At 46.2% G+C, this 24,226-nt stretch overlaps 2 protein-coding genes across 2 annotated transcripts in view; both read right to left on the reverse strand.

Moving 5' to 3' along the window:
• The window catches only part of IPO9 (importin 9), a 176,388-nt gene that overhangs the window by 20,148 nt on the left and 132,014 nt on the right, over positions 1-24,226 (reverse strand). The window lies entirely within an intron of this gene.
• Positions 6,530-23,577, reverse strand: TIMM17A (translocase of inner mitochondrial membrane 17A). The gene is made up of 6 exons (XM_049770686.1): positions 23,507-23,577; positions 18,466-18,565; positions 18,286-18,349; positions 11,472-11,600; positions 10,700-10,810; positions 6,530-7,414 (listed from the first exon to the last, which is right to left on the reverse strand). Exons 1-6 carry the CDS (start codon positions 23,530-23,532, stop codon positions 7,329-7,331), a joined length of 516 nt encoding a protein of 171 aa, XP_049626643.1. The 5' UTR covers positions 23,533-23,577; the 3' UTR covers positions 6,530-7,328.

Raw genomic sequence — 24,226 nt, forward strand, 5'->3', positions numbered from 1 at the left:
TGACCCGCCCGCCCCGCGAGGCCCCGCCCCTCCCCTGTTTAGCCACGCCCCTTAGGCTCGGCGCAGCTGCGCATAGGAAGGCCCCGCCCCGCCCAGGAAACAGCCTTGACCCGCCCCGCCCTGCGAGGCCACGCCCCTCCCAGGCTTGGCCCCGCCTCTACGGCCAACTGCGGGAAGGGTCCTGCTGCTCCAGGCTCCTCTGCTCTGGAATTTTTGTTTGTTTGTTTTGTTTCTGGGGGTCATACCCGGCGGCGCTCAGGGGTCACTCCTGGCTCTACGCTCAGAAATCACTCATGGCAGGCTCGAGGAACCATATAGGATGCTGGAACTCGAACCACTGTCCTTCTGCATGCAAGGCAAATGCCCTACTTCCGTGCTATCTCTCCGGCCCCTGCTTTGAGAATTTTGACATAACCACCTGATTGTCTGCCTGAGCCCAGCTGTTCTAGCTGGAAGGATTTGGGTCTGAGATCCAATCGATCGGATCCCTCGCAAATGCTCCAAACCCTAGAAGGTTGATATCCAGCCCTATGAAACCACTGGCTCTCCAGGACACAGCTGACTACTGCCAGGGATCGTCCTGGTACGAGGGTATCTGAGACGTGGAACTAAGTGCGGCATTTCCCCGGGGGCTTAACTAGACCATGAAAGAAAACAGAGGACCGATTTGTTGAACAGAGGACCCATAATTCATCCTCGAAGGACGAACCTCAGGCTGCACAGGAGACTGGACCCACCTTCTGAATCAAGGTCTTGAGCTGCAGAGGCGACTGGATGTCGCCCTGGAAATTCGCCCCAAGTTAAGAGCGTCCTCCTCCAGGTGTTTGTTTCTGTAGACTAGCAGTAATGACTGGCTCCTGAAGGAAATGTAGGAAGGAAATCAGGTGATGCACAACACGGAATCATACAGAGACCAAGGTGCCTCTACAGGCCCAGGACTGTCGGTGTCCCGCACAATTAGTCATAGAGGTAGCGAGCTCTCTTTATACTGCATTTCTACTCTGTGCCAGTGAGTGGAAGCTAGTAAAAATAGGAGCTACTCAGTGATATTTTTGCCCCTCAGCTAGGATATTTTTGTCCATCAGCCATCAAAGCAGAAAAAAATCGTGATTCAAATCAAGTCTACAGTAACCAATGTGTTTTGCTAACTGATTTATGGTTATATAATGTTTTAACATATGGGGAAGGTGGATGATATTGGCACTGTTTTTTGTTTGTTTAGGACCACAGCCAGCAAAACTCAGGGATTACTTCTGGCAAGCTCCAGGGACCATATGGGGTTCTAGGGATCAAGCCTGAATTGGCTGCGTGCAAGGCAAACACCTTATCTGCTGTACTATTTCTTCAGCCCCTGAAACTCTTTGTGCAATGCTTCCTTAAATCTAATAACTCGGGGCTAAAGAAATAGCATGGAGGTAAGGCATTTGCCTTGCATGCAGAAGGACAGTGGTTCGAATCCCAGCGTCCCATATGGTCCCCCGTGCCTGCCAGGAGCAATTTCTGAGCCTGGAGCCAGGAATAACCCCTGAGCACTGCCGGGTGTGACCCAAAAACAAAACAAAACAAAACAAAATAAGTTTAAGATGCAAAGAGGGCCTGGAGTGATAGTACAGCATGTAGGGTGTTTACCTTGCACACAGTTGACCTGGTTTTGATTCTTGGCATTCCATATAGTGGACTATGTAGCAGAGAGAGAGAGAGAGAGAGAGAGAGAGAGAGAGAGAGAGAGAGAGAGAGAGAGAGAGAGAGAGAGAGAGAGAGAGAGAGAGAGAGAGAGAGAGAGAGCAAAGAGGGAGAAAGAGGGAGAGAGAGAAAGAGAGCAAAGAATGATCTCTCTTTGAGTACAGTGGACTAACTCCTGAGCATGTCTAGGTGTGGCCCAAAGAAAACAAAACAAAGAAAGGAGCTGGAGAGCATCCTGTGCAAGCAGGAGAGCACCAGATTTGATTCCCAGCACCACATGATCCCCTGAATTTGTCAAGGAGCCATGCACAAGAGGCAGAGCTGTGAGGCACTAACATGCCCAAGGCTGCTCATGATCTGAGATATTCCTCATAGGATGAATGGTTAAAGCTGTTGGGAAGGTACAAATATATTTTTATTACTTTGCAGACCTGGAATAATCCATGCCTTTAAGAAACTTTAGACTAGGGCTGGAGCAATAGCACGGTGGGTAGATGTTTGCCTTGCACATGGCCACCCAGATGTGTTCCTCGGAATCCCATAAGGTCCCCTGAGCTTGTCAAGAGTAATTTCTGAATGCAGAGCCAGGAATAATCCCTAAGCACTGCCAAGTATGGTCCAGAAACAAGCAAACAAACACCACAAAAAAAAAAATCTTTGGGCTGAAGTGACAGCAAAGCAGGTAGGGCGTTTGCCTTGCATCAGCCAACCCAGGTTCAATCTCATATGGTTCCTGGAGGTGACAGGAGTGATTCCTGTGTGTACAGAGCCAGGGGGAAACCCTGAGCACTTCTGGGTGTGGTCCTCCTCTGGCCAACAGAATTGAGACGAGTCTAACAGAAACACCTCGGACACAGGGTGGCGCTGTAAGCACATGCTCATCCTCCAGATCAGGAGGTTCACACATGTAACACGCTCTTTATGGCAAATGAAACTGCATCTTCTTCCCAACCTGCTCAGATGTTCATGCACACAGGCCAATTTCACACCAAGTGTCAGATACTACTAAAAAGGGAAAAGCAGATGGAACTTTCTGGTGGACATCTCGGTCTGGAAATTGAGGAACTAGCTGCATCCATCCTGTTTGCTCATTATATTGGTGAGATTTTTGTTAACATTAGACTTGTGCCACATCCAACCATGCTGGGGCAGAGGAGCTCAGTGCTTGGCTGGCTGTGCTTGGGTCATGCTGAAGATTCCCATATGCAATGCAGGTATTCCAACCTGCAGAGTCTGCTCCTCAATCTTTCAAATGACCAAGTTTTTGATTATCTGATAAACCTAACAAGGTAGAGACAGATACATGTGATAAAGCAAATGTAAAAGGCTAGTAACAGAATCTGGGTGATAACCATGTAAGTACATTATAAATTGAATGTTAGGGAGCAGACAGCTCAAGTGGTAGCACATATATCTTATGTTTTGAGTTCAGGGTCTGTATTGCTTGGTCTCTTAAGCACTGCCAGGTGTGGCTCTTGTCCCTGGAGCAGTCAACCTGAGCTCTATGATCCTCACTGGGCCCAGCCCTCCCAGAACAGCCCTTGGGTCCTTGTGCATTCCGGGTGTGAACTATTAGTGGCAAAATATATCTGGATCGGGGCCGGAGAGATAGCACAGCAGCGTTTGCCTTGCAAGTGGCAGATCCAGGACCTAAGGTGGTTGGTTCAAATTCCGGCGTCCCATATGGTCCCCCATGCCTGCCAGGAGCTATTTCTGAGCAGATAGCCAGGAGTAACTCCTGAGCGCCGCCAGGTGTGGCCCAAAAAACAAAAATATATATATATCAGGATCCCATAGACACATCCTAAGAAAAGTTCCTTTTCGGGGCCGGAGAGATAGCATGGAGGTAAGGCATTTGCCTTTCATGCAGAAGGATGGTGGTTCGAGTCCCGGCATCCCATATGGTCCCTTGTGCCTGCCAGGGGGCGATTTCTGAGCATAGAGCCAGGAGTAGCCCCTGAGCGCTGCCAGGTGTGACCCCAAAAAAAAAAAAAAGTTCCTTTTCAAATGAACACACCATTTAAGATAAGGCACTTTTGAGTGCAGACGGAAAGTAAATCAAAGGGCCAAAGCACAGCGAACAGGGTTTTTGCCTCAGCACCTTATATAGTCTCCTATGCTGGATTCGAGTGATTCTGAGGAGAGCCAGGAGTAAGACCTGAGCACAGTGGTTATAACCCAATCAGCTCCTCACCCAAAAACTAAAAGAAGTGAATCACTTTCTCTGCAATTCAGCTGTTCTTTTTTCATTATCTTTATTTAAACACCATGATTACAAATGATTGTAGTTGTATGATTTCAGTCATGTAAAGAACACCCTTCACCAGTGCCACATTCCCACCACCAATGTCCCAAATCTCCCTCCTCCCACCCCACCCACACCTGTACTCAAGACAGGCTTTCTACTTCCCTCATTCATTCACATTGTTAGGATAGTTCTCAATGTAGTTCTCTAACTGCACTCATCACTCTGTGGTGAACTTCCATGTCATGAGCTGCACCATCCAGCCCTCATCTCTTTTGTCAGTTATAACTCTTTTGAGTTATTGCAAAAAAAAAAAAAAAAAAAAAAAAACCATAGATGAGTGAGACTGTGTCTATATCTCTCCCTCTGACTTATTTCACTCAGCATAATAGATTCCATGTACATCCATGTATAGGAAAATTTCATGACTTCATCTCTCTTGACAGCTGCATAATATTCCATTGTGTATATGTACCACAGTTTCTTTAGCCACTTATCTGTTGAAGGGCATCTTGGTTGTTTCCAGAGTCTGGCTATTGTAAATAGCGCTGCAATGAATATAAGTGTGAGGAAGGGATTTTTGTATGTATTGTGTTCCTCGAGTATATCCCTAGGAGTGGTATCAGATGTTCTTCTAATGTTTAACTGACTCACTGTATGTATGACTGAAAATTAAAAAGTTAAAGAGCCATAGACTTAAGGCTGGAGCAGTGGCATGGAGTAGTAAGGCATCTGCCTTGCTGGAGCTAGTCTAGGATGGAGTTCTGTTCAATATCCCGGCTTCCCATATGGTCCCCCAAGCCAGGAGCGATTTCTGAGCGCATAGCCAGGAGTAACCCGAGCATCACCAGGTGTGGCCAAAAAAACACAAAACAAACAAACAAAAAAAGAGCCATAGAATTAATTGTCCAGTCGATCAATATCCTTAGCTAGGAAACCCTTGTGCATTTTTTTCCTTCATTTTTGGGTCACACCTGGTGGTGCTCAGGGGTTACTCCTGGCTCTGCACTCAGAAATTGCTCCTGGCAGACACGGGGGACCATCTGGGATGCCGGGATTCAAAACACCATCCATTCTGGATCATTTGCGAGGCAAATGTCCTACCACTGTACTATCTCTCCAGCCCCACTTTGTGCATTTTTGAAGTCAGACAAGTTTGGTGGTTCCTCCAAAAATTCAAGGAAGAGGGGCCAGCGAGGTGGCCAAGGAAGGACCACAGTTTGATCTCCCAGCGTCCCATATGGTTCCCCCAAGCCAGGGGCAATTTCTGAGTGCTTAGCCAGGAGTAACCCCTGAGCATCAAATGGGTGTGGCTCAAAAAAAATTTAATGAAGAACTAGGATATGCCCCAGGAAATTTAATCCCAGGCATATTCCAAGGAAGTCAAACTGGGATTTGAAGAGATATTGGTACATCCAGTTCACAGCAAAATCACAATGTCAGGAACAATCACCTATCAGTAAAAGAGCGGAGAATAAAACATGCAGTATAAATGGGACCATTAGAGAAATAAAACGAGTGTACACTACCACAGATGGCTCTTAATCTCATGCTACATGATGTATGGACACAGCTATTGTACAATTTCAATTATATGATATAGTTAAATCAGATTAATTTAGAGACAGAACTGTGTTTACTGGGATCTATGACTGGAAACTTTCTGTTGGTGATGATAAAAGTCTGGGGTATACTTAATAGTGTCAATTTCACTGTACTTAAATACACTGAATTATACATGTAAAAAAGGTTAAAGGGACTGGAGCCCCTTGCATGTGACCAACCTGGGTTCAATCTCTGGAATCCCATATGGTCCCCCAAGCCTACCAGCAATTTGTTTTTGTGCCATACCCTGCAGCGCTCAGGAGGTTACTACTGGTTCTGCACTCAGAAATTATTCTTGGGGGCCAGAGAGATAGCACAGTGGTAGGGCATTTGCCTTGCATGTGGCCGATCTGCGAGGGACCTGGTTTGATTCCTGGCATCCCATATGGTCCCCCAGCTTGCCAGGGGTGATTTCTGAGTGCAGAGCCAGGAGGAACCCCTGAGCGTGCTGGATGTGGCCCCCAAACCAACCAATTAATAAATAAAATAAAGTTTAAAAAAAAAAGTATTTCTGCCATTCTTCAGAGAATGTGATGCTGTGATGCTGGGGATCAAAACCGGGTCAGCCACATGCAAGGCAAATTACCCTACTCACTCTACTATTGCTCTGGCCCTAGGAGTAATATTTGAACCCAGTGGAAGAGCCAGGAGTAAACCGAGTGCCACCAGATATGGCCCAAAATTTTAAAAAAGGGGAGGGTTAAGTTATTTTATGTGATTTTACAACATAGCAAAGGTTAAAATGTAACTAGTAATCAAATGCTTATTGTGTATTGAGAATACTAGGTTACCATGTACATGAACTCATTCTCATTTTACATGTAGACAAGTGACAATGGACATACAGTAGAAGAATTAATGTAAGGACTTCTATAAGATTACATCATTCCTAAAACACTTCTTAAAATGGCCTTTTCTGAAAAACCATTTTCTAGGCCTTACCAACCAGACCCCAAAACATGCCATTTATGAAAGAGAAGCCTTAGGGACTTGGAACACATGAAAAACAGCTTATACTTTATTTCCAAGCACACAAAAAAACAGGCTTTCTCAGTGCTCCCCTACTTCCATGAATCCTTCTCATCCAGAATTGGACATAGTGGAAGCAAACTGCATCTGCTGAGGTTTCTGCTGATCAGCCATGGGTGCATCAAAAGTAAAAGCATTCCCTTTTTAATTTGCCGTCCTCAAAACCAAGGCAAAGTGTATTTGATTTTCAAAGTAAAGGATTTCACCATAGCCTTCAATCCATAAAATATTTACAGTGAATGGTTCAGTCACTCAGTACAATTCTTCTCATACATAATTGACCTCCAACGGGATGAGGGCCTAACTGTAGAACATGCACCTTTCGATGAACTTTCCATTATCTGTAGTCAAGGATGAAAAGTAGAACTCTAGAACTTATCTTGAAAGAGTAAGTTCCAGGAGATATTTTTTTATTGTTTGACTAACGGGACACACAAAACCAGATAACAAGTCCCCCAAGGAAACAAGTCTGAAGCTCACTGATAGCCCTTTGGTCCTTCATCTTCTAAGCACTTGCCATACTTTATTTTCAAGACAATAGACATTTATTTTTATCACAAAGGCAATCCATGTGTGAATAAATAAATGTACAATCTTTTACACATCCCCTTCATGTTTCATTAAATAGAAATAAAAGTGGTAAATGTCTCTTCATAGCCTATTTGGCCACCGTTGTCCCCTGGTAGTTTTCCAACAGACCAACTTGATCTTCTGAAGTCTCTTCTTGCACTAGCACTCATTCCGTTACAGAAACCCTGGGGAAATCCTATTGATATTGCCGATAATCTCCAAAAGGTGAAGATGGTAACTGGGCTGAAGGCAACTGGGATGGATCTTCGGCGAACTGTGGACCTGCAGTCAAGAAAGCAAAACATTTCAAAGATTATCTGTGCTGCAACATTACAGAGAACAGGAAGGCACAGAGTGAGGGAGAGCAAGTGAGCTCCATAAATACACTGTGTTGCACTAAAACCATAATCCGTTAACCAGAAGGCCTTCATAACTCTCATCAAACTTGGGGAAACAAGCAATAGACTGGCTTTCTTCAGACTCCAGAATGCACAGCATTCAAATGCTCTGCTAAGGAAGTTAAATGGATTAATTATAGCATAAGCAATATTCAAATTTCTTCAAACCAACTGCTGTAACAAGCTGCCATGAAAAAAAAAAACACATAAGCATCTTTCACACTTTCTGATGTTTTTCAGTAGCTACTTAAAATTATTTTCACATAAAGAATTTTAAGTACTTTAGACATGCTTTAGAGAGCTTGGCAATCAAAATGACACAAACTATTAAGTCTGGGAAGGAGTCCTAGAGAGGAAGAGATCCTTGCTTGCTATAAGACAGTGAGGAGACAGGGGAAGGGAGGAAATGACACCATTCAATGCTACTACATGTGTTCCAGTCCAGTGAACTATGCCTCAGTCCCTATTTATCAGTGAGTTATTTGGTAGTGCTGGGGGCCTCACATAGGAGATGACTCACATCCCTGTCCTGGATTATTCTCAGTTTAGACAAATGAAAAAATTTCTACAATCACAAGAAACAGCATGCATTAAACATAACAGACCAAATATTGCATTACCACTAAATAACATTAAGCCTACAATTAAACTTTTCCTATTCATATACAAGGAACAATTAATTAGTAACAAATTATACTACCAAATGGGGGGGGGCACCTGGCAATGCTCAGGGGCTTCTTCTGGCTCTGCATTAACGAATAGCTCCTGGCGGTGCTCAGAGGATCATATGAGATGCTGGGGATCAAACCCAGCATTGGCCACATGCAAAATAAGTGCTTTACCCACGTACTATCTTTTCTGCCTACCTCAAGTACCAATTTTTTTTGTTTTTGTTTTTGTTTTGGGTCACACCCTGCAGTGCTCAGAAGTTGCTCCTAGCAGGCTCGGGGGACCATATGGAATGCCGGGATTCGAACCACCATCTGTTCGAATTAGATGAGTGCAAGGTAAGGCCTTACCGCTGTGCTATCTCTCCTGCCCCTCAACTACCAATTTTTAAGGGGGGGTAAGAGGATAAATAAGAGGGCCATACCTGGCTGTGCTTACAGTTTACTCATGGCTCTGAGCTTCACTCCTGGCAGTATTTTGAGAGATCATATGTAGTTCGAGGGCTCGAACCCAGGTCGGTTACAAATAAGGCAAGTGCCTTACTCCCTGTACTACCTCTCCAGTCCTTACCTCACAAATATTTCAGAAACTTTTCCCATGAGCCCCACAGTACCCTCCCTAACAAGTCAATTTCTACTTCACTTTATCATTTTCAAAGTAAGCAATACAAATACAACTAGCTGTTAATGTATTAAGTCTGTCTTTCTACGTTAAAGTGTCATCACTTTTATCTCCAATATCTCAGACACCAGGAAGTTACGGAAAGACTCTCATTTGCTGACATATCTACAAGGATCTTTCTTCAAGACCCTTAAAAGGACCAATTCCGGGGCCGGGCGGTGGCGCTGGAGGTAAGGTGCCTGCCTTGCCTGCGCTAGCCTAGGACGGACCGCGGTTCGATCCCCCGGCGTCCCATATGGTCCCCCAAGAAGCCAGGAGCAACTTCTGAGCGCATAGCCAGGAGTAACCCCTGAGCGTCACAGGGTGTGGCCCAAAAAACAAACAAAAAAAAAAAAAGGACCAATTCCTTGGGGACAAAGCAGGGCACAGCGGCTCGGGTAGGTAGGACATTTGACTTGCATGTAACCTACCTGGGTTCAATCCCAGCATACCAGATGGTCCCCTGAACCTGCCAGGTGTAATTTCTGAGTACAGAGCCAGGAGTAACCCCTGAGAGCTGCTAGGTGTGACTCACAAAGAAAAAGATAACAAACAAGACCAAATCCTCAGAATAAGCAGGTGAACACTGATTAAACAGAAGCATTGGAAAGTTAAGAGCTGGGCCCGGAGACATAGCACAGTGGTGTTTGCCTTGCAAGCAGCCGATCCAGGACCAAAGGTGGTTGGTTCGAATCCCGGTGTCCCATATGGTCCCCGTGCCTGCCAGGAGCTATTTCTGAGCAGACAGCCAGGAGTAACCCCTGAGCACCGCCGGGTGTGGCCCAAAAACCAAAAAAAAAAAGAAAGTTAAGAGCTGGGGCTGGAGAGATAGCATGGAGGTAAGGAGTTTGCCTTTCATGCAGAAGGGCGGTGGTTCAAATCCCGGCCTTCCATATGGTCCCCTGTGCCTGCCAGGAGCGATTTCTGAGCCTAGAGCCAGGAGTAAACCCTGAGCGCTGCCGGGTGTGACCCAAAAACCAAAAACCAAAAAAAAAAAAAAAAAAAGAGTCAAAAGCTGGGGCCAGAGTTTGCCTTGCACGCAGCCAATCCAGGACAGATGGTGGTTCGAATCCCAGCATCCCATATGGTCCACTGAGCCTGCCAGGAGCAATTTCTGAGTGCAAAGCCAAGAGTAACCCCTGAATGGCGCCAGCTGTGACCCAAAAACCAAAAACCAAAAAAAAAAAAAAAAAAGAAAAGAAAAGAAAAGAAAATCAAAAGCAAATAGTTTAACCAAAACATGTTGATTATTGTTCTTAAACACAATTACTGCACCCCACCCATCCTTTCCAAGGGAATCAGAGGTGCTTGGCCCATTTCCTAGGAATCAAAGCAATTAGTAATGACCATCAGAAAAGACCTGCTTTCATGGTGCCGTAGAGATAGCACAGTGATAGGGCGTTTGCCTTGCACACAGATGGATGGTGGTTTGAATCCCGCATTCCATGTGGTCCCCCACCAGGAGTGATTTCTGAGCACAGAGCCAGGAGTAACCCCCCTGAGCACCGTCAGATGTGACCCAAAAACCAAAAACCAAAAAAAAAGAAAAACTAAAAAGAAAAGACCTGGGGCGAGAGAGATAGCATGGAGGTAAGGCATTTGCCTTTCATGCAGAAGGTCGTTGGTTCTAATCCCAGCATCCCATATGGTCTCCTGAGCCTGCCAGGAGCAATTTCTGAGCATAGAGCCAGGAGTAACCCCTGAGCACTGCCGGGTGTGACCCAAAAACAAAAACAAAAACAAACAAACAAACAAGCTGCTTTTAGCATATAAAGTACATTTTTTGCTAAACATCTGAAACTACTCCAGAAGCTATGGTACCAGCAGAAAGGTGACTCACCATTGGGAAACTGTGCAGAGGCAAATCTTGTCAGTAAAATGCCAGCTCCTTCGATTAAAGCTAGGAGAATGCCGCCCATTGCAGCTGAGCCCACCATGGCAACAGGTCCATCTAAATCCATCAATAACAAAGAGATCAGAAGTCTGGCTTAAAGTGATAGAAAAGGAGTCATTCCCATGTTCCCATGGCAACATATCACCCCCATTTCCAAACCCTGACTGGTAAAGACCAAGATGGAACCAGATCTGGCCCATAGGACAAACCCAGCAGTCATCTCTCTGGAACATGTTCAGTGACCTGCTGTTTAAAGCTGTGTTCATGCTGCAACAGTAGAGCAGAGTAGCTGTAACAAAGAGCTTACAGCCCCCACAGCTACATGCCCACTATCCTTCAGGGAAAGTGTGTCAATTCCCTGGCTAAACCAGTAAGCCCAAAGAAATTCTGGGTTGCTCTCTGCATCAAAGACTCACCAGATGGCCCTCAGATCTTTATTTGTGACAATACCATGTGGTATACATGGTTATGAATTTCCAGAGCACCAATTAAAAAAAAGGCTGATGGACGCCCAATCACACAGCATTAATAAATGCAATGACTGGGGGCTTGAATAGTTCTGACCCGTGTAATACCCAGCACCCCCATGGACTCATACTCTCAGAGTTAACAAATCCCCAAATACATTCCTGCTAAACCAAATGAAGTATTTGGCTTTGGAGGTGCCAGGTGCCACTATGGAGGATAGCTGTGGCCTTTCAAAGTCCCGATTGCTCACTTCTTGCTGCCAGAATGGCTCCTGTCAAGGCACCACTCGTGATGGAATTCCAGGGGTCTTCCTTTCCACGGACCTGAACCAGGCTGCAGTCAATCATGGAGAAGAGGCCTCCCCAAATTGCGAAGCTACCTGTTTAAAAACAAAACAAATCATTCTTACTCTTATATATAAAATACTGCAGCCACAATATCATTAAATAACCACCACTATGTTTTTTGCCTAAATTATATATGCTGGAAAATGAGCAATGGACCAAAACCTAAAAGAAAGAAGTCGATCTGGGGCCGGAGAGATAGCATGGAGGTAAGGTGTTTGCCTTTCATGCAGAAGGTCATTGGTTAGAATCCCGGCATCCCATATGGTACCCTGAGCCTGCCAGGAGTGATTTCTGAGCATAGAGCCAGGAGTAACCCTGAGCGCTGCAGGGTGTGACCCAAAAACCAATTTAAAAAATACATGGTAAGCTCAAATGGCAAATGAATTGATACCAGTGGTTAGAATCATGAACATCAAGAGACTGGATATGACCTTTCCTCTCTCCCTCATATTCTTATTCCTCAAGATATAACTAAAAAAAAATCCTACAGATTGTTAACTGCACTTAAATGCAATAGCAGTTTTGTGAAATAAGAAACAAACAGCAGGGGCCGGGAAGGTGGCGCTAGAGGTAAGGTGTCTGCCTTGCAAGCGCTAGCCTAGGATGGACCACGGTTCGATCCCCCAGTGTCCCATATGGTCCCCCAAGCCAGGAGCGATTTCTGAGCACATAGCCAGGAGTAACCCCTGAGCATCAAACGGGTGTGGCCCAAAAAACCAAAAAAAAAAAAAAAGAATAAAGAAACAAACAGCCATGTCTGAACCTGAATAAGTACACAGGTGACCTCGAAGAAAAACACCATGACTCTGTTGTGTGGCATAAGAAGCAGTACTCAGAGAAAGACACGGTGCCATGATGAAACCCAGGGCCACCTTGCACAAAACTGTGGCACAGGAGTGAGGCAACTTGCCTTGCTTGCAGCCAAATCCAGCTCAAATCCCCACCATCCCATATGGTCCCCAGCAGCATCAGACATCACCCTTGAGCAGAACCAGAAAGTCCCCAGAACCAGTGAAGCCCCCAGGTACAGAAAATAACCCAAATGTGTGCCTCAGTCCTTTGAACAAGCTTTCCAACTCAGCACCAAGACTTGAACTGCCAGTGTATCTGGGAAACAGGGCCCATTATTTCATTTCTGTTATTTTATTTTCTGAGCTTCATAAAATAAGTATATCTTACACTAGATAAATATAGAAAAGATCAGGGAGCTAGGAGAAAGGTAGGGAGATGACGCCCAGGAAGAGGAGACAGTCTGCCTATGGGAGCCCCAACATCATGGTCCTTCGAACCCACCAAAAGCAGCTGCCACCCCTGAGAGGTGTGGCCCAGAAAACAAATAAAGGAACTTTTGCTTTTATTTAGAAGAGTGGGAAGTGGGGGTAAAGGGCATATCTGGCTGTGCTCAGGGCTTAATCCTGGCTCTGCATTCAGGGATCATTCCTGGTGGCACTCAAGAGACTGTGTGGGGTGCTGGAGATCAAACTCATTTTGGTACATGCAAGGTAAATGCCCACTCGCTGTACTATCACTCTGACCCCAAGTTACTCTGTACTATAAAATCTTCGGGAAGTAGGGGCATATTAATAAAGGCAATGAAAAATAGCAATTATGTAGAGATAGCATGGAGGTAAGGCATTTGCCTTGCATGCAGAAGGACAGTGGTTTGAGTCCCGGCATCCCACATGGTCTCCTGAGCCTGCCAGGAGCGATTTCTGAGCACAGAGGCAGGAGTAACCCCTGAGCGCTGCCAGGTGTGACCCAAAACCCAAAACCCAAAATAAAAAAAAAAGAAAGAAAGAAAGAAAGAAAAAAAGAAAAAATAACGATTAAACCAGGGTGGCCTCGGACACAGCTCAAGAGTACCTGTGTTTGATCCAGAATGAACACACACACACACCAACCATGCACACGAACAATAAACTTGGTTCCAGTAAACAAAACAATCCCTAGAATCCTTCCAGTTCATGCAATCAGTTCATATTCAGCAGGGAGAACCAGTCAACATACAGTCTAAGCTTCCTTTAAAGTCGATCCAGAGATCACAGACCACAGGAAGACAAGCAAGTTCCTTCTCTGTAATTCTTCGGACCACACCTGTTGGTGCTCAGGGCTTACTCTTGGCAGGGTTCAGGAATAAATAGGATACTAGGGGTCAAACCCATGTCAGCCACATGCAGGGCAAACGCTCTAATCCTGTACTATCACTCCAAGACTTGGGAGAGGAAGGGTATATTTAGGTATATCAGAATTACCTCCCCTTTCCCTTATAGGAAATCAGAAATGTCTCAACTAAGAATGTTAGGATAATTCAAATGTTGTGTGTATACATATATCAATACATGTGTGTGTATATTTATGTATATACTCGCACACACACACATGTCGGGAGGTGTACACCACTGGTGCTCAGGGCTATTCCAAGCCCTGTACTCAGAAGAAATCTCTAGCAGTGTTTGGGGGACTACACATAATTCTATAGCTCGGGAGAAAGAATGCTTATGTATCAGAAGGATTCCCCTGCACTATCTGTGGCCTCAAGAATGGGGATTTGGAGTAGAAGCAGGATGGAGTGTCCAGGCAAAAGGAAGCCTTGCACAGGGGAAATGGTGATGGGGGGAGGGAGACAGGGGCTGAGGAAGCAACCTGCCAGGGAGGATCAGAGCATCTACATGCAAAGGCAGGGGTGAGGGCATTTACCCAACCCTCAGCACCTCATCAATCAACACAGTGCCTGTGTCACGACTCTCCATTATAGCACAATAAATGAAGTCAGCACTTTATTCTGATCTGACTGCTTAGGTTCTTTTCTTTCCTTTTCTTTTCTTTTTTGGGGGGTTACACCCAGAGATGCTCAGGTGTTACTCCTGGCTCTGTGCTCAGAAAATCACTCCTAGAAAACTCAGGGGACTATAAGGGGTTCAAGGGTACTAGGTCAGCCTAGTGTAAGGCAAACACCCTCCTATCACTCTGGGCTCCCTATTCGTGTGTGTGTGTGTGGGGGGATATGCAGTGCTTAGGGGTTACTATTGGCTCTGTGCTCAGAAATTGCTCCTGGTATGCTCAGAGGACCATATGGCATATGGATGCTGGGAATTGAACCCAGATCCACCCCAGGTCATCCATGTAAAGGCAAACAAACACCCTACCGCTATGCTATAGCTCTGGCCCCTATTCCTTTGTTTCTATGTCCTCTTTTTTCCCCAGGATTCTACATTATATTTTGTCATTGCGTTTTCTTACATCTATCTTGGCAAAGACAGCTCACTATATTATTCATTGAAAATATGACAGAGCAAGGATGACACGCAAATTCATGAAGCGTTCCATATTTTTTTTTTTTTTTGGTTTTTGGGCCACACCCGTTTGACGCTCAGGGGTTATCCCTGGCTATGTGCTCAGAAATCGCCCCTGGCTTGGGGGGACCATGTGGGACGCCGGGGGATCGAACCGCGGTCCGTTCCTTGGCTAGCGCTTGTAAGGCAGACACCTTACCTCTAGCGCCACCTTCCCGGCCCCGCGTTCCATATTTTTAAAATAAAAATTTTAGGGGCCGGGCGGTGGCGCTAGAGGTAAGGTGCCTGCCTTACCTGCGCTAGCCTAGGATAGACCTCGGTTCGATCCCCCAGTGTCCCATATGGTCCCCCAAGCCAGGAGCGACTTCTGAGCGCATAGCCAGTAGTAACCCCTGAGCGTCGCCGGGTGTGGCCCAAAAACCAAAAATACAAAAAATAAAAAATAAATAAAAATAAAAATTTTAGGGGGCCGGGTAGGTGGCGCTGGAGGTAAGGTGTCTGCCTTGCAAGCGCTAGCCAAGGAAGGACCGCGGTTCGATCCCCCGGCGTCCCATATGGTCCCCCCATGCCAGGGGCGATTTCTGAGCACATAGCCAGGAGTAACCCCTGAGCGTCAAGCAGGTGTGGCCCAAAAACCAAAAAAAAAAAATAAAATAAAATAAAAATTTTAAAAAAAGAAAGAAAGAAAATACGGTAGAACCTTGAGTCACTACTCACTGTTCATAGCTTTTCAGAACATATTTAAAACCTGTATGAGGGGCCGGGCAGTGGCGCTAGAGGTAAGGTGCCTGCCTTGCCAGCGCTAGCCTAGGACAGACCTCGGTTCGATCCCCCAGTGTCCCATATGGTCCCCCGAGCCAGGAGCGACTTCTGAGCGCATAGCCAGTAGTAACCCCTGAGCGTCACCGGGTGTGGCCCAAAAACCAAAAAAACAAAAAACCTGTATGGGGGGAGCTGAGCAATAGCATAGCGGTAGGATGTTTGTCTTGCATGTGCCAACCCAGACGGGCCCCAGTTTTATTTCTGGCATCCCATGTGGTCCCGAGCCTGCCAGGAGCAATTTCTAAGTGCAGAGCCAGGAGTAAGCCCTGAGCAATGTCGGGTGTTATCCAACACCCCCCAAAAACAAACAAAAACCCCTGTATGGGACAGCTTGAGAGACAGCAAGAGGTTAAGGCAAGTACTTGATTTGCATGTGGTTTTGTTTCCATTTCCATAATGTCACCGTATACAGTCTCCTCGACACCACTAAGAGCGTTCTCTGAGCACAAAGCCAGGAGTAAGCCCTGAGCAACAACAGGTATGACCCTAAAACAAGGCAAACAAAGGCCCCTAAAGCCTGCCTGGGGTTGGAGAGACAGCGCTAGTGAGAGAGTACATGTCTAATGTGTCCCAGGTCCTGAGTTGGATCCCAGCACCAACTGAAACTGCCAGCACCATCAGGTGTAGCTCTGATAATCCCAAATATCACACAACCAGGCAGAGCACCACCTGGAGTATTCTGTGAAAAAAGCACAACTGGGGGCTGAGCAATAGTAATATGGGGAGGGCACTTGATTTGCACATAGCTGAGCCAGGTTCGATCCATGGACGCCTAAACCTATGAGTCATCCCAGAGCACTGAGCCAGGAGTAACCTTTGAGTGCCTTTGGGTGTGGTCTCAAAACAAAACAAAACAAAACAAAACAAAAAGCACACTGGGGCTGGCGAGAGTACACAGGTTAAACATAAGCATGTCTTGCATGTACCTGACCACAGTAATCTTGGGCTCTGTAGCCTGTTCTGCCTGGTCAGCCGAGAATTCCAGGGTCTGTCCCCAGGACTCCCTTCCCCGAAGTACAACTCAATCTTCAGTATCTGCACCAAACCCACAAGACCCTGGTGTGTGAGCCAGAGAAAGGCCCTGAGTTCAATCACAGCACTACAAACAAAAACCACTTCTCCAACATATATTAATTTTACTCTCCAAGTTACAGTAATTACAGAGGGAGGAAAAAGACCATCTCTCCAACCTGCATCAGAACCTCTCAATTTCTGCATCTAGAAAAGCAGGAATATTAGTAGTTACTTCACCTTTCTGTGAGGACTAACTACAACAATGCTGTTGAACATTTAGCAGCATGTGTGAGCCTGTAAGAAGTCACTATTTCCTGTGATAGACCAAGTAACAACTGAAAAGACTGAGTGATTTTGATATGTTATAAATGATACACAACTGTATCTTAGTAAAAGAAAATAACCTGTAAGGGCTGGAAAGATAAAAGAGTGGGAAGAGCATTTGCCTTGTACATGGCCAACACGGGTTTGAATCCTGGCATCCCATATGTCCTCTGAACACTGCCAAGAGTAATTTTTTTTTTTTTTTTTTTTTTTGGTTTTTGGGCCACACCCTGTGACGCTCAGGGGTTACTCCTGGCTATGCGCTCAGAAGTTGCTCCTGGCTTCTTGGGGGGACCATATGGGATGCCGAGGGATCGAACCGCGGTCCGTCCTAGGCTAGCGCAGGCAAGGCAGGCACCTTACCTCCAGCGCCACCGCCCGGCCCCAAGAGTAATTTTTTGAGTGCAGAACCAAGAGTAACCCATGAGCATGAGTAGGTGTGGCCCCAAAACAAAACCAAAAAGAAAAGACCTTGTAATTCTTCCCATCTCCAATCTCTGAACTGGTCAAGCTCATGAGCTTGATAAACTTCTACCATCACTCAGCACATTTTCATTGGCTTCACAGTACCCCAGAAGCTGTCAGTCATGACCATGAGCCTGAGCTTAAACAGTCTTTCTTAAGAATAAAAGAAAAAGGGGGCCAGCACGGTGGCGCTAGAGGTAAGGTGCCTGCCTTGCCTGCGCTAGCCTAAGACGGACCTCAGTTCGATCCCCCGGCATCCCATATGGTCCCCCAAGCCAGGAGTAAGCCCTGAGCATCACTGGGTGTGACCCCCTCCAAAAAAAAGAATAAAAGAAAAAGGGTCCAGAGAGATACCATGGAGGTAAAGCATTTGCCTTGCATGCAGAAGGACGGTGGTTCGAATCTCAGTATCCCATATGGTCCCCCGAGCCTGCCAGGAGCGATTTTGGAGCAGAGCCAGGAGTAACTCCTGAGCTGCCAGGTGTGACCCAGAAACAAACAAACAAAAAAAAAAACAAAAAACAAAACAAAACAAAACAAAAAACCTCAGCAAGAACTCAAAGAATAAGAGACAAGACTTTCAAATGTGTGCAACCATTCAAATTACCTTTCCAAATAAGCCACACATGAAAAGAAAAATCTATAGGTACTGCTTTGTGACAGACAACCTATCAATCGAACTGAACTAAAATCACAAATGGATGTACTCTAAAAGAGTAGGGGAAACAGGCAACTTCATCATCGTCAAACAAATAGGGAAAATATTCTGGAATTATGAACAAGGAAAAATTCTGCATACCTCCCAACTGTGGAGCCCTGGTTTTAATAGCCGTCAAACTCCCTCGCAGTCGATGGTTTACTCCCTATAAGGAAACAAAAGGAACCACCAAAAACATATCAGCAAGAGAATACAGTGTGGGGCACTAGTGGTATCAGCACCCCTGGGTTCCTAAAGCTGGTTCAGTCAAGCCCCACTCACCGCTGGAGAATTCCGGAAACCTTTGATGGCCTGGAAGATCCCACCACCAATGGTTCCCATAGTGAAGGCTCCACCACAATCGTCTACGATCCGCCAAGGGCTAAGGACAGAGTGGGGGGAAGAGAAAAACCTTCAGTGCTAACAGTCAGAAATGCAAGAGATCCCACTGTAACTGAAAAGAAATGGGCACATAAAATAAAAAAAAGATCCTGAACATCCCGATCTGCTCAACCCAAGGCTTCCCCTGCACACATCCTGCATACATTCTGCTACCAACACTTGACTCATTCATTAACAATTAGCATATCTAACAAATGTGCAAACATACTACATTTCCAATTGTTGGCAGTCTTGTAGGGTTCAAGCTAAACTCTCCAAGTGCAGTAAAATTTAAAGTTGAGACAATGAAATTCTGTACAGAAGGGGCCGGAGATTTAGCATAGAGGTAGGGCGTTTGCCTTGCATGCAGAAGGACGGTGATTCAAATCCCGGCATCCCATATGGTCCCCAAGCCTGCCAGGAGGGATTTCTGAGCATAGAGCCAGGAGTAACCCCTGAGCAGCGCCGGGTGTGATCCAAAAACCAAATGAATGAATGAATGAATAAATAAATAAAGCGGCAAACAAGAAAAGATTTGGATCAAGACTGCCTGTATCAGGAAAGACTGAACAGGGGCCAGAGCGGTGGCACAAGCAGTAAGGCATCTGCATTACCCATGCTAGCCTAAGACGAACTGCAGTTCAATTCCCCTGGCGTCCCCAAGCCAGGAGTGATTTCTGAGCACATAGCCAGGAGTAACCCCTGAGTGTTACTGGTTGTGGCCCAAAAACAAAAACAAAAAAATAGAAATAGAGGGCCAAAGTGATAGCACAGTGAGAGGGCAGTTGCCTTGCATGCAGCCGACCCAGGTCGGATGGACCCGGATTCGATCCCTGGCATCTCATATGATCTTGAGCTTACCAGGAATGATTTCTGAGCACAGACCCAGGAGTAACCCCTGAGCCAGGTATGGCCCAAAAACAAACAAAGAGAAGAAATGGCCAAAAGACACATGAAAAAGTGTTTCATATCACTGATCTTCCAAACAACAATCTCACACCATTAAGACTGGTACACATCAAATAACAAGAACAAGAACCACCACTGCTGGCACAGATGCAGAGAGAAAAGGACTCTCATTCATTGATGATGGGAATGTGACTAAGCCAATGTTTTTGAGAAATACGGACATTTCTCAAAAAAAAACCTAGAAATTGAGGAGCCGGAGCGATAGCAGAGGCAAGGCATTTGCCTTGCATGCAGCCAATACAGGACGAACCCCGGTTGAAATCCCGGAATTCCATTTGGTCCCATGAGCCTGCCAAGTACCTGAGAACAGATGAATAGATAAAAAAAACTATGGAATGGGGATGGAGCAATAGCACGTTGGTACAATACTTGTCTTACACGCAGCCAATCCAGTTTGATTCCCAGCATCCTATATAGTCCCCTTAGCACTGCCAGTAGTAATTCCTGAGTGCAGAGCCAGGAGTAACCCCTGAGCATTGCTATGTGTGATTTTCCCCAAAACAAAACAAAGAAAAACTATGGGGCCCGGAGAGATAGCACAGCGGCGTTTGCCTTGCAAACAGCCCATCCAGGACCAAAGGTGGTTGGTTCGAATCCCGGTGTCCCATATGGTCCCCCATGCCTGCCAGGAGCTATTTCTGAGCAGACAGCCAGGAGTAACCCCTGAGCACCGCCGGGTGTGACCCAAAAACCAAAAAAAAAAAAAAAGAAAAACTATGAACATCTACACAATGGAATACTACACAGCTGTTGGGGAAAATTAAACCATAAAATTTGCTTATACATGAGTGACACCTTCCCCAAATTCCATGTGCTGGTACCACCTGAATGGTCAGACCCACCCACAGCTGGGAAGGGTCTGCAGTTGGTAATAAAGGTGTTGCCTGGGGGGGGGGGGGAGAACTAGGAGAAAGAGAAGGGGAGAGAGGAGAGAAGAGAGAGGGAAAAGGGAAGGGGAGAGGGGAGAAGGGAGGGTGGGAGGGTGGGAGAGAGAGAGGAGAGAAAGAGAGGAGAAAGGAGGGGAGGGAGGGAGAGAGAGAGAAAGAGAGAGGGAGAGAGAGAGAGAGAGAGAAAGAGAGAGAGAGAGAGAGAGAGAGAGAGAGAGAGAGAGAGAGCGCTCCTGGGAGAAAGATGAGTTAGGCAGACATGGCTTGAAGTCTACACATGGTGGATAGGGCCATGAAATAAACTGAGCTAACTCCAATAAAACTCTTACTGCTTGTGATTATTTCTCCACCATTATCCTGCAACCTTCAGGCACCATGCTGTGAAAAGCCTCATCCCAACACTAGAACTCTATATTTTATATTAATGCAACATATATGGATGGACACAAAGATCATGCTGAGTGAAATGAGCCAGAGGGAGAGGAACAGACATAAAATGAATGTACTCACTTATGGAATATAAAAACAAAACAAAATAGTATGGCAGGAGCCTGCCTGGAGCGATAGCACAGCAGTTGGGCTTTTGCCTTGCATATGGTTGACCCAGGACAAATCTGGTTTGATTTTTTTTTTTTTTTTATCTTTTGGGTCTACTCATCTGTTCTCAGGTACCTGGATTGTTTCCAGATTCTGGTTATAGTGAATAGTGCTACAGTGAACATAGGAACAAAGGGAATCTGCACATTCCCTTTCTGCAATTTTTGGGGGCCCCTAGTGTTTATTCCTAGGAGTGATATATTGCTAGGTTATATGGGAAGCTCAATTTCTATTTTTTCTCCCCCTCAATTGTTTCGGGGGGTTGGGTCCCAACCAGAGGCACTCAGGGGTTACTCCTGACTCTGCTCAGAAGTCGCTCCTGGCAGGCTCAGGGAACCATATGGGATGCCAGGATTTGAACTAGGGTTCCTCCTGTATTCTGTGCTATCTATCTAGCCCCAGGAGAGATTTCTGAGTCAGAGCCAGAAGTAACCGTAGCACTGCCAAGTGTGGCCCAAAAAACAAAAGCAAAAAAAAAAAACAGTATGGGGGCCGGGAGAGATATCACAAAAAAGGGCATTTGCCTTGCATGCACGATGGATGGTGGTTTGAATCCCGGCATCCCACATGGTTCCTCGTGCCTGCCTGGAGTAAATTCTGAGTTCAGAGCCAGGAGGAACCCCTGAGCGCTGTCGGGTGTGATCCCCATCCACCCACCCACCCCCCCAAAAAATAAATAAATAGTATGGCAGTAATGAGGGTCAGGAGGACTGGTCCATGGTAAGAAAATTCCCACAGTGTGGGGGGGGGGATGTAGTTAGAGCAGAGAAGGGACCACTAGGACAATAATAGTTGTAAAAAAACTGGGTGCTGAAAGGCGATAAAGTGACAGTAGTAATATTGCAAACCATGGTGCCTAAAAGGAAATGGGAAAAAGAGAAGAAAAAAAGTTTGCATAGGTAGAAGCAGACTGTGGGAGGAGGAAAGGAAACCAGGGACTTTGGTGAAGGAAAATGTACACTATTAAAGGGATGATGGGGTGGGTATCAGAACACTGTATGACTGAAACTGCAATCATGAACAGCTTTTAAACTAAAAATAAAAAATTTAATAAATAAAAGCAATAACTAGTCGAAATAATTTAAATATAAAACTGAGTACTCCAAAGTTCCCTAATCCTTTCCACCATGACAAAGGCTAATAAGAACTTGGGGGTAAGGGGGATATGAGCAAAATAAATATTTAGGATAAGGAAGTCCACATGATGCATTAAAAGAGAGCTGTAGGAAAGGGAAACAACTAGGAAACTTCTGTAAAAGCATTAGGACCCTAGTCTTACATAAGAGCCTCACAACTGGGGATTGATAACAAATGATTTTAACAAATTTAAATGGTAAGTAGAGGGTGAGGCCGCGAGGGAGGGGGTCAAAAAAGAGTGGCATGAGGAGCTCCCATCTAGGCTTGGATGACCAGTGAAAATGTTGTTACCAAACAGGACAATCCAGAAGATGAAAATCAGGTTTGAGCCACAAACCTAACCAAACAACTAACTGACAGTCTGGCTTCAGGACACGCATTAACAGCAAAGGCACCTAATGATTAGAAGATGAAACCACTACTGGAAAATCTTTTGCTCAACAAAGTAACATGCCAACCTGCGTCATGGAAACGAAAGCAGCTGCCCACAGCAGCAGAATCCCGGGTCTTCGGGCACAACTACAGTGCGTGAGCGAACTTTAAAGAGCTGTATTGCAGGAAGCAAATGCATCCGGCCTCCCAATAGAAGCTATAGGACCTCTGCGGGCAAGCCTACATTTTTCACTTAGCATTTACATTCCCCTTCTAAACTGAAAGTGAGGTACCCAGACACTGGGAGACCAGTCATGCCACCTTTCAATGATGTACTAAAGACCTCGATTTGTTCAGGACACGACACAGAGCTTATCCAGGAGGGTGTGAGCCGAGGAGGCACACACCTACAAACAAACACCTTTGCAGAGAGAACCCAGCTGCAATTTTGCTCCTTTCCAGCCCCCCGAAGCGAGGTGCCTGCTCCCAGAAATCTAAACTAGTCCTTTGGGGCAAGATCCATAGTCCACTCCCTTGAAATACTTCACCCCGCGGATCCTGATCACGCTCGAAAGAGTGTCTTTTTGAGGGGCCCTAGCCGAGCCTCGCTTTCCCTCCCTCCACGTAGGAACTGAGCGGGGAGCGCCCAAGGTCACTGTCCCCACAGAAGGTCGCGAAGGTCCTGGAGTGGGCACAGGTTCCGAGGCTCCATCCAACCCAACCCCAGGTCGCTTCCCCGTGCACCGCACGGTCGAGTCGGCGCGGGGCTGGCTGGGCGACGCGGCCAGATGCGGGCACCGGCGACAACCGGGCTGGGAAGCCACCAGGCCGCGCCACTTCGCACGGCCTAGAGTTAAGAAAGCTCACGTCGACCCGCCAGCCCCGGAGCGCACCATGCACCCCACCCGGCAACGCGTGACAAGGCCCGACGAGGCGGTGGCGGAGGAGCAGGACACAATCAGGGCACCGCACAGGCTCACCAGGGCTCCCGCGCGTACTCCTCCATCTTGACTCCGGCGCCTGGAGCGATGCCGGATGAGCCGGGGCGGGACCTGACCTCCGCGGCGGAAGTGATCCCGACAGATGGGCGTTCACCTCTACAGGGATTGGCTCGCCGCTTCCTGGGTTGACCAATAGGAGCCGGAGGTTGGCAGCCTGGAGGCGGGGCCGCCCAAAGGTCCTCGAAGGCGGTATTGGGCCCGCGGGAGGGTCGTGGAGTCCAATTACCTACCTGGACGCTGAAGGTTCGGTGACCTGAGATCAACCCTGCTTTGCTCGGCTCTGGTTCACCCAACTTTGTCAAACGTTTCATTTTTCTCTTCCTTCCTTCCTTCCTTCCTTCCTTCCTTCCTTCCTTCCTTCCTTCCTTCCTTCCTTCCTTCCTTCCTTCCTTCCTTCCTTCCTTCCTTCCTTCCTTCCTTCCTTCCTTCCTTCCTTCCTTCCTTCCTTTTTCTTTTTCTTTCTTTTCTTCTTTCTTCTTTCTTTCCTTTCTTTCTTTCTTTTCTTTCTTTCTTTCTTTCTTTTCTTTCCTTTCTTCTTTCTTTTTCTTTCTTCTTTCTTCTTCCTTTCTTTCTCCTTTCTTCCTTCCTTCCTTCTTTCCTTTTCTTTTCTTTCTTTTTATTTTTTATTTTTCTTTTTTCTCTTTTTCTCTTTTTTTCTTTTTCTTCTTTCTTTTCTTTCTTTTTCTTTCTTTTCTTTTT

The sequence above is a fragment of the Suncus etruscus genome, chromosome 3, assembly GCF_024139225.1.
Source record: "Suncus etruscus isolate mSunEtr1 chromosome 3, mSunEtr1.pri.cur, whole genome shotgun sequence".
Lineage (NCBI taxonomy): Eukaryota > Metazoa > Chordata > Mammalia > Eulipotyphla > Soricidae > Suncus > Suncus etruscus.

What these genes read in the sequence shown, in the direction of transcription:
- TIMM17A (XM_049770686.1), bottom strand. Translation starts at nt 23,532, where the DNA reads ATGGAGGAGTACGCGCGGGAGCCCTG. An exon ending in CAGGGCTCCACAGTTGGGAG is followed by an intron (nt 11,601 to 18,285) that starts GTATGCAGAATT and finishes GTTTTTAAACAG; the next exon opens with GTAGCTTCGCAATTTGGGGA. An exon ending in AGCCATTCTGGCAGCAAGAA is followed by an intron (nt 10,811 to 11,471) that starts GTGAGCAATCGG and finishes TGATGGATTTAG; the next exon opens with ATGGACCTGTTGCCATGGTG.